Source organism: Leucopleurus acutus, assembly GCF_964270905.1.
Source record: "Leucopleurus acutus genome assembly, chromosome: 11".
Classification (NCBI taxonomy): domain Eukaryota; kingdom Metazoa; phylum Chordata; class Mammalia; order Artiodactyla; family Delphinidae; genus Leucopleurus; species Leucopleurus acutus.
The window spans coordinates 7,131,486-7,141,593 of NC_139152.1; the positions used below are offsets into that span (position 1 = coordinate 7,131,486).

Consider the following 10,108-nt stretch of genomic DNA (forward strand, 5'->3'; position numbering starts at 1 on the left):
AGTTCCCTGGTGGTCCAGTGGTTAGGATTTGGCGCCTTCACTGCTGTGGCCCTGGGTTCAATCCCTGGTCGGGGAAGTAAGATCTCTGAGAGCCGCAAGGCATGGCTGGAAAAGAAGAAAAAAAAAGAATAACCCCAGGGTTTTCTGACCTGGGCAACTGAATGAGAAATAAATGACCATTCTGCTTGCCACACTGTACTGTGTACATATAGGATTAGCTTGAGAACATATGGAAATTGTGTCTGGCTGAAATTGTGATCCGAACCACAAGGCTACACTGGATAACTGAGTGGACAGTCTTCCCTTTAGAAGCTAGCCACCCAAAGCAGGAAGAGGACAACAGGAATACGTGAATCCCATGCCTAGTTCAACCATAAGATATTAGATGTTAGACTACCTTGGGCAGGTATGCTAATGTTAATGGTTGGCATTAGCAGTGGAGTTTTAGGTCTTAAGAACTTCCTGTTGTCTGTTGATCATTTCAAGAAGGCATCCCCAAGGAGGCAGCATGTCTCGTGATTAACGTGGGCTTTAAGGATTGAAGTGTGTGCTGCCTGTGTGGTAGTTCCTGTCAGTAAACATTGGCGCTCCTACTATATGCCAGGCACAGTGCAAGGTGCTGGAGATGAAAAGACAAGACACGGTCTCTGCCCAACAGGGTTCACAGTCCAGTGAGGGTTGCCGACATGGAATCCATGATAATCCTGGGATGAAGGCCGCCATAGGAAGATGTATATTAAAAGGGCAAAAGTGGTTCAGAAGAGGGCGTGAGTGGCTCAGGGGGTGGGGTAGGGCAGCCAGAAGAGCATTTCAAGCGGAAGGTGAGATTTTAGGTAGAAAAGCAGTTTATGCATTTCAGCAAACATTTTTGAGCTTCTACAATATGCCAGGTACAGCAGTAGGTGCTGAAGATACAAAAACTCTTAAATCATGATTGAAAACCCAAATTAATTAAGCTTAAATTAAGCTTAAAGTCAGTGACCCTTGGAGCAGGGGCAGGACTGGGCTTGGAGAGAAGAGTAGGTGCTCAGGAACCTTTAGAAAGTGAAATGTGAAGGATCTAGGGAAGAAAGGAAGAGGCGGCGTCTCGGATGACCCCTTGGCATGAATAAATGGGTGGGGGGCGGGATCTTTAACTGAAATAGAAAAATGGGGGAGTTGCAGTTGGAAGGCATGGGGTTGAGGCGCTGTGAGGATCCAGGGAGAGAAGACAGAAGGGAATTGGAGTCATGACTCGCACTCAGGAGAGAAGCTGGCGCTGGAGATATGGGTTTGAGAGTCATCAGCATTTGAGGTATGCGTTGGCAGTGTGACTTGTACCATTGGAGGTGCGTGATGGAGTTGCTTAGGGAGACTGAGTGAGAACAGGACCCCTGAGACCTGAGCCACCTGCATGGGTTCAGTTGGCACCGTTGACTGAATAACCTCCTCCAGATTATTAAGTCCTCCCTCGGCCTTTTACCTTCTGGGCAGAACAAGCCTCTAGCTGTCACTCCTGGTACCATCTCCCCTAGCCTTTTCACTTTCACTTTCCTCTACTCTGGGTCAGCCACATTGTCTGTTTCATCTGTGAAAATGTGGAAATCCTGAGCAATCATGCACCTGTGGTAAAGTGCATGCCGACAGTGGCCCAGGTGACCTTCCAACACGGCAGCCAGAATTGCTTTTGACTTTCCATGTACAGAACACTGGGGATGGAGACAAGAGATGAGATAGGAAAAGAAAAGGCAGTTTAGGGCCGAGGTCTGAAGTGGTGCTGTCCAATATGGTAGCCACTAGGGCTATTTAAATTGAATTAAAATTGGGAATTCCCTGGCAGTCCAGTGGTTAGGACTCAGCGTTCTCACTGCTGTGGCCTGGGTTCAAGCCCTGGTCAGGGAACTAAGATCCCATAGGCCGTGCAGCATGACAGAAAAAAAATAAAATAAAAAAGAATGAGGTAGAGTTCTATCTAAAATAAATAAATAAGGGACTTCCCTGATGGCACAGGTGGCACAGAATCCACCTGCCAACGCAGGGGACACGGGTTTGATCCCTGGTCCTGGAAGATCCCACATGCCGCGAGCTACTGAGCCCATGCGCCACAACTAATGAAGCCCGCGTGCCTAGAGCCCGTGCTCTGCAACAAGAGAAGCCACAGCAATAAGAAGCCCACACACCGTAAGGAAGAGTAGCCCGTGCCCAGCAACGAAGACCCAACGCAGCCAAAACATAAATAAATAAATAAATTTAATTAAAATTAAAGTAAAAAACACAGTTCCTCAGTTGCACTAGCCGCATTTCAAGTATTCAGTGACTACACGTGGCTTGTGGCCACTGTATTGGAAACTGCAGATATAGAACATTCCCATCATCACAGAAAATTTTGTTGGACAGAGTCCAGCCTAACTAAATCTAGGAATCCATCCATCTCCTCTCAACTCTCTACTGTCTTGAGTTTTGAAAGGATTTTTTTTTTTTAAAGCAAAGGAAAAATGAGGAATAGCAAACGAGGTCATTGGGAGTGGAATGGGATGAAGAGTATAGTGAGGAGTGGAGAGGCCCAACTTTCAGGTTTCTGTCCTCCCATCCTTGAATGATAGCTAACAACGCCTTCCTTAGCACTTCACCTATCAGATAAAGAGGCAAACTGAAAAAACCCAGGAAGCTGAAGAGGGGGAATAATTTACTTTAGAATGAGATGGAAATAGTTATAGAGTTGAACACCTTCTACAGAGTAGTGAGGGAATTGCTGGGATGTCAGAAGTTTCCAGGGGGGCTCGGGCCTCCCCTATTCTCACCTGGCCTTCCTTTTCCCACCTCCAGAAAATGTGTAAGAAGGCACAGGTTTCCCCATTCAACCAGTGGAAAATTCTCCGTTGAATTGTGAACTAAAAGAACTCTAGGAATAGGCAAGCTTCCACAAGGCCTCAGAAATCATTCTTTGGAAAGTAGTAAACACAGGCTGGCATCATTTAACACTCTTGGCCCCAGAGGCCCAGAGACCAACCCCAAGGAATAGGGGGTGGGCTTTCAGCATCCCACTCATTCCAAATTCATCCTAAGTGTGTAGCTTTCTTCTTAGGAAGCCAAGACTTCAGGAGACATGTGTTGTCCAACCAGAGAGCGAGGGCTAAGGGGTGCTTCTCCCATGCAGGAAGGAATTAGATCCAGGCCTCCTGCTTCCCACTTTTTCCTTTGGTCCCTGCGGACCCTAGTGTCCAAACTCTTAGATTCTCAAGGCTCTCCCTTGGGCCTTGGGGCAGGATTCCCATTCTCTGCCTCTCCATCTCCCTGGAATTTTCCACTGCAGCTGCCTCCGCTCCCAGACACCCCTCCCTGGGCAAAATTCCCGGCTCCCTCCGCCTCCCCTTCCCTAATCACACCTCATTCCCACCCCCGGCCCTCAGGCCCAGCCCACAGTCCAACCCACAGCCCACACTAACCCCGGTGGTCCCAGTTAGGGAAATGGGAAGCCAGACCCTTATAAAAGGGTGAGAGGGAAGGTCCTAGGCTCTCTCCAGGGCGGGGATAAAGGACAGTGGAGGGGCTGGTCCCCTGTGGGGCTGGAGTGGGGGGAGTGGCCCTCCTCAAATCCCCATATAAGGCAGGGCAAGCAGTTAGGCTCCTGGATTGGCTGATTCAAATGAGCATTCCACCTGGCAACAGAGTTTCTATTGGCTCTCAGGAAAAATAGGAGGAAGGTGGATGGAGGTTGTTGGTGGCGGTGATTGGAGGGGGGGAGGGGAGTGGAGATGACCGGAGTGGGGGGCGGTTACCAGGGCAACAGGGTAAGAGCCCAGCAGGGTGTCCGAGACAGCAGGCGGGGCTGCTAGGTGGAGAAGGGGGGAAGAGGAAAGGAGGGTGGGAGGGAGAGGAAAGAGACTGACGGGGAGGGAGCGAGACAGGGAGACTGGGCGGGGGGGGGGGGGGGGGAGGGGGAGGAGGGGGGAGAGGGAGATAAATGAAGCAAGAGAGTACAGAGATAGAGAGGGTCAGAGATCGCTAAAGACATCAGCGAGTATGTCAAGAGAAACAGAGACAGAGATGGAAAGATCTCAGAGAAAGATGGACAGAAGTCGGCAAGGAGAAACCTGGGTGGGGCTCCAAGATTTCTGAGGAGACAGAGACTGAGAAACTGATAGAAGAGTCGAAAGAGAAATTAGGAGGTGTGGACACCAAGGGACCAAAAGATGGGGTATTTAAGCACTCAAAGACTAAATGGTGATGATTGGTCAGTTATGTCTTTTTTTATAAAAAAAATGAAAATGATAAAAAGATGAAGACTAATGATAGACAAATACAGGAGTGCACATACACCAAAGATACCTTTTTCCAAACCCTAGCCTTCCATCCCATCCACCTTCCTGACCTTTGCTACACACCCCAGGTCTCCTGTCCCCTCCTGAAACCCCAAGCTTCTCAAAATGACCCAAAGATACTGAGACTGAAGGAGAGGAGCTGAGGGTGTGTGGAACAGTGTGGGCTGGAACCCCCTGCAAAGGAAGCAGATATCATCCAGAAAGGCTGGGGAAGATGGCAGCAGAGGAAAGAGAAAGACCAAGAGAGGGAAAATGTGGGAAATAAGGACATGAAGAGGAGTTGAGGAAAATCAGCTAAGGATATAGGGCCGGGTGACAGACTCAGATGAGACAAGAACAGTGTTGTCTGGAGAGAGAGGGAAGGCAGAGATGGAAGGTAGAAGAAGGCAAGTGAGAAGTGGAGAAGGGGCGACAGAAGAAGAGAGTTGTGAGACAGAAATGGATGAGGAGGGATGAAGATAGAAGGACCAGGCAAAGAAAAGTGAGGTGGGATGGGCAAAGAAGAAAGGTCGAAGATGGAAAAGGGGAAAGGAGATTGGAAGGCCTCTGACTCCCCTCAGATCACAAGCGAGAGCCCGGAAGGGAGGAACCCAGCAGGGGTCACAAAAGTCAGCCTAGGGCTGGACGGAGGGTGGGCGGCCCTTTCTGCTCTCTCAACCCCTCCCAAGGCCACCCAGGGAACGTAGATGCCGCAGGAGAGGGGAAATCCAGCGAGATGTGGAAGTAGCTCCCGCCCTCTTCCTCCTCTTTAAGCTTTTGGTTTCTCTAATACCTGCCCGGCCTTTCCATCTGCTTCCCCCCCACCCCACCCCTTGGCAAAAATCTCGAGGCTATTGGTGGGGTGTCTGTAGGATCCAGGCCATCCCTCCAGCCCGCCCCCAAAAGACACACTCCACATTCGCCGGCAGTAGGTCGGGATTCGGAGAGGTACCTCCCCGCAGGAACCCCACCCCTTCCCACCTCCTCGCCCCACTCCTTCCCACCTCCTCGCCCCACTCCTCTCGCCGCGACCGTAGTCTCTCCATTTCCCCCTCCTGGTGTAGTCCTCCCTCCCGCCTCTCGCGCGCTCCCTCCCCTCGCTTTCATCCTCCTATCCCCACCTCTCCAACCTCCGCTTTCATCCTCCTCCCCTCTCTTCTCCTCCCCGCTCCCGCCTGCCCCACCCCTGGGAAGCCCCTCCCGTCGGGCAGCGCCGCTTTATAAGCGGGTTCCCTGGCCGGGGGCGGCAGCGGCTGGTCGGCGGCAGCTCTGCGGGTGCGGGGGCGGCGAGCCGAGGACCGAGCGACCGCGGCCGGAGCGCGCCGGCCACCGCCCGCACCGCCCGCACCGCCCTTCCGCCCGCCCTCCGGACGGCCGCAGCCCTGCGGGTCTCCGCGCCAGACCCACCCCCGCCCCACCCCGCGCGCCTCTGCCGCCTCTTCCTGAGCCCCAGCTTGCCGAGCGGCCGCCGCTGCCGCTGTCGCCGCCGCCGCCGCCACCGCGCCAGGTTCCGGCCGCGGCCACCCTCCGCCGTCCAGGGCCCTTCCGTCCCGGCCCCGGGACCCCGACTCCCCGCCAGCTCCGGCCCCGGCCCCGGCACCATGTCGGAGAAGAGCGTGGAGGCAGCGGCCGAGTTGAGCGCCAAGGTACGGGCGGGGCCGGCAGCGGCCCGGCCTCCGCACGCCCCCCGGGCTCCGCGCAGTCGTGCGCCCCAGGCCGCCCCCGACGGCCGCAAGCTGCTTGCCCGGGTGCAGGGTCCCGGTGGACCCCGCTCCGCCCTCCCCCCGCGCCCCAGCCTGGCGCTGCCTGCCCCGCTCCGCGCGGCTCGCGCCAGCGCCCTCTAGCTTCCCGAGCGCCGTGCGCCCGGCTCCCGGCCTGGCCGCTCCGGCCCCGCGCCGTCCCCACCCCTCTCCGGCCCCGGCTCGCGCGCCTCCACCCCGGCCGGTGACCGTCGGAGCTCTGCGCGTCTCATCTACCCTGCCCCCTCCCCCGCGCCCCTCTCCGGCGCCCCGTCCCCTGTCTTCCCTTTCAGTCTGACCTCACCTTTCCTCCGCTAAGCGGTTTGAGAGCCTCCGGTGTAAACAGGACTCTCCAGGGAGGCTGTTCCTCTCGGCCCCTCCCCTCGAGGCCCAACCGACTCTTGCTTCTCTCCTCCGACAGCTACTGCCTCTATTTTCTCCTTCCCTCCTTTCCTTCCATCTGAATCCACTCCTTCGTCCACTGGCCTTCAGCTCTCTTAGTCTGCATAGCCCTCCTCCAGCGTCTCCCCCCACGCTTAAAGAATCTTGAATTCCTAAAAACCAGAAGGGGGTCGGGAACAGCCTTCGAAAAAGCTGGGGCCCAGCATTGCATGGCATTGCATCGCGCTGCCCTTGCTCCCGTCAGCTCCCTCCCTGGCCCCATCCCTTCGGCCTTGCCTCTCTTCCAGCCTTTCTCTAATTTCCCTAGGGAACCTGCTGAGTGTCGCTTGGGGAAATTAATTCGGCCAGGGTTTGGGGGCTGGGAGCCCGACCTTGGGTGGGGGGTGATTGCTGAGGAGGTCACAGAGGTCTCCTGGAGGCCGGTGAAGTGAAAGGGGGAACCAATGGGATTCGAGGCAGTGGGAGACAGGGGCTCCGTGTGAGATCTGACAAGGTGTGCTGAGCGGCCCTCCGGTGGGCTGTGCAGTGGCATGTGACTTCACTGAGTAGGTGTCTTTGTATGTCTGAAATCCAGCGAGCGTGTGGGACTGCCCGTGTCAGTTACATGTGTGCGTGTGGAGACGTAGCTGTTCTGGAACCGTGTGGCTGCTTTGTGAGTGCCGAGTGGCTCGGCACTTGTGCTGTCTCCAGAGTGTGCCAGCGTGCCCAAGCACCGGGCCGTGCGTCTCCGGATCGCGTGGGCGCCCCTCTGTAGCTGTGCGTGTGAATCAGTGTCAGCCTGTGTCAGTGTGTGTGCCCGTGTTGAGTAAATGAGGCCAGAGAGCTGCCTAGCACAAGACCTAGGTCACATACCCTCCTGGAAAAGGGATCATGGAAGGACAGTGACCAGAAGGACAGGACCAGACAGGGGAGGAGAGGGCCCGGCCCCTTGGACTTTGGCCTCTGGTAGACTCCCTCCCTCCCTGGCACTCACTCTCCTTTCCTCCATCAGCCCTGATGAGAAACTCAGGCCAGGGCCGTGCAGACCTGGTGCTGGGGCCCCCAGAGAGAAGCTGACGATCCCCTGGCTCTCCAGGCCCAGGATGTAGGGGAAAGCCCACCAGGTAGTAGAAATGCCACACCGACCATGTGGCAGAGAAATGAGGACAGCGAAGTGGCATGAAGAAACCTAGCTGGAGTGAGAGGGGCAAGCGTTCTGCGCTCCCCATAAGGGGAGAAGGGAATTGAGCGTCCCTCCAGGCCAGCCACCCAGCACCAAACCTCTCTCCTGTCCCAACCCTGTTCCAGAAAGGACACACCCTCCCAGGGTGATCTACTCACCCAGAAAACTTCCATCCCCATGGAATCGGATACACAGAGTTGCACACCAACACTAGATCCGATCTGATCACACAGAGACACCACATTGCCTGCCAAGGGGTGGGGTAGAGAGAGGACTGGAATCTCAATTGGAAGGGCCGGTGTGGTGTCCCGAGAGAGGGGACTCTTGTGAGCACCTCCCTGGGCCACATCACATCAGGACCAGACATCAAAGGTGTGCCTGCTGGGGTCTTGGGAAGGAGAGAGGGGCCGTGTGGAGGGAGGGGACTCTACACAGGGACCTTCCCCTCTACTGTCCCATCCCGCTCACACAGACCTTGTCTGTCTCTTCGTCTGCCAGGTCCCAGAGTCTTTCCCTTCCACGTTTCCCCTACCCTACTTCCCCTACATCCCCCCTGGCAACGGTGGCTCCTACCCTTCTGCCACACCAGTGCACACACCACACCAGGGCCCACACCGTGCTGGTGCACGCACCGTGGGTGGTCGGGAGGCGGAAGCCACCTGCACTGCCTGGGGGCAGGAGTGGGCAGAAGTGAGAGGGGCACCGGGAGTCGTGCTAAAGGGGCTCTTCCTATTCCTGTAGCGTTGGGCCAGGTACGAGCCTGAGGATTAGGGGGGCACAAAGGCAGAAACAAAGGCTTTCGCAGCTGAGAGGGAAGCTGGGAGGAATGCCCAGGAGAGAGTCCTCAGGAAAAGGCCCCAGAGGTAGACAAAAGGCAGAGCAGGGCCGGCAGAGGGAGGGGGCAGGCGAAGGAGGGACCTCGGGGGGGGGTGGGGCATCAGGGCTGCGAGCAGATGGAGGGGATTTGCTTTGCTGAGCTGAACTCTTCAGCCGGTGAGGTTGGGCAGAACTTGGTGGGGGTGATGAGCGCTTACCTTGGCTGCCTCTTCCCGGGCTTCATCACTTTTCGCCTCCCTCGAGTCTTGGGGAAGGTGTCTGGTCTCAGCCCCGCTGTGGCTGTGAGGACCCTGGGGCCTCTGTGCAGTCTCTAAGCCGCATCGCCCACTTCCTCCATCTCCCACTCCTCTAACGTCACTGCAGAGGGAGAGCCGGGCCTGGAGGGACTTAAGTAAGGGCTGCAGATCGTTTGTGGTGAGAGGAAGGTGACCTGTCTCTCTCTTGCAGGACCTAAAGGAGAAGAAAGAGAAGGTGGAGGAGAAGGCAAGCCGGAAAGAGCGAAAGAAAGAAGTGGTGGAGGTGCGGAGGGGTCACCTGCCCACCGTGCCCCCAGCTCCCTTCCTGGGGGCCCGCCTTTCCCCGACCCCTCCCATCCTCGCCACCCCGCCCTCAGGCCCCTTACCCTTGGCGGGGATGGTGGGTGGAGGCACAGGGCCATCCTGACACCTCCCTCTCCTGTCCGCAGGAGGAGGAGAACGGAGCTGAGGAGGAAGAAGAGACCGCCGAGGACGGCGAGGAGGAGGATGAAGGAGACGAGGAAGGTGGGGAGGGGCAGGGAAGGCTGGGCTCAGAGGAACCGTCAGGGTGGGTTTGAAGAGCTGAAGCAGGGCTGAGGGCCACCACAGGGGGTCTCTGCTGGAGCTTCCAGCCCTTCCCCAATGACCCATTTCTGGCTCCTCAGATGAGGAAGAAGAAGAAGATGAGGACGAAGGGCCCGCGCTGAAGAGAGCTGCCGAAGAGGAGGTTTGGGCTGGGTTGTGGGCTGAGGGGCTGTCAGGGATGCAGCAGGGCCGGGAGCCCTTTGGATTTGGACCTAGATCCCGGTGGTGCAGGGCGGGGGCTGGAGCTGGAGCAGCACAGAGGGCGGTCCCTCTCCAGGTGACGGCTACCGCAGCTCTTTCCCTCTCCACAGGATGAAGCGGATCCCAAGCGGCAGAAGACAGAAAATGGGGCGTCGGCATGAGCCCCCCGCCAGTGGGCTGGGGGTGGGAGGCCCCTCGGGGGCCTGGAGGTGAGGGTAGGGACAGCCGAGCACAGCCGCTCTTCACCTGGCTCCCTGCTCTGGGCCCCGCGCCAGAGCTGCCGCCCTCTCTCTCCCCAGCCTTCTCGTGCCGCCCCTCCACACACTGCCCCCTCCATCCTCACTGCCATCTTCCACCTCCTGACCTGCTCCATCTGAGCTCCCCAGCTGGTCCCCAGTGGCCCCCTCCCTCTCCCTCCTCTCTTTCTCCATCCCCGCAGCCAGCCCCACCCTCCTCTGGGAGCCTCTCCTTCCTAACCTCTGCATCCCAGCCTCACATCCTGCCCATCCCTACCCTGCCTGATCCCTGGGTCTCCCTCAGATCCCCTTCTCTCAGACAGCGCCAGGCCGGGGTGGGAACAGGGTTGGGGCCGAGCCCCACAGCTGCCCCCCTCCCCTCCCCTTTTTGTATAATTTAATAAAGAAACGGTCGCGCTTCTGTTTTTAA

At 57.1% G+C, this 10,108-nt stretch overlaps 1 protein-coding gene across 1 annotated transcript; it reads left to right on the forward strand.

Annotated features, from left to right (window-relative positions):
* The first annotated feature begins 5,472 nt into the window (after positions 1–5,472).
* PTMS (parathymosin) lies at positions 5,473–10,108 on the forward strand. The gene is made up of 5 exons (XM_082849360.1): positions 5,473–5,926; positions 8,868–8,939; positions 9,106–9,181; positions 9,322–9,383; positions 9,553–10,108. Exons 1-5 carry the CDS (start codon positions 5,882–5,884, stop codon positions 9,601–9,603), a joined length of 306 nt encoding a protein of 101 aa, XP_082705486.1. The 5' UTR covers positions 5,473–5,881; the 3' UTR covers positions 9,604–10,108.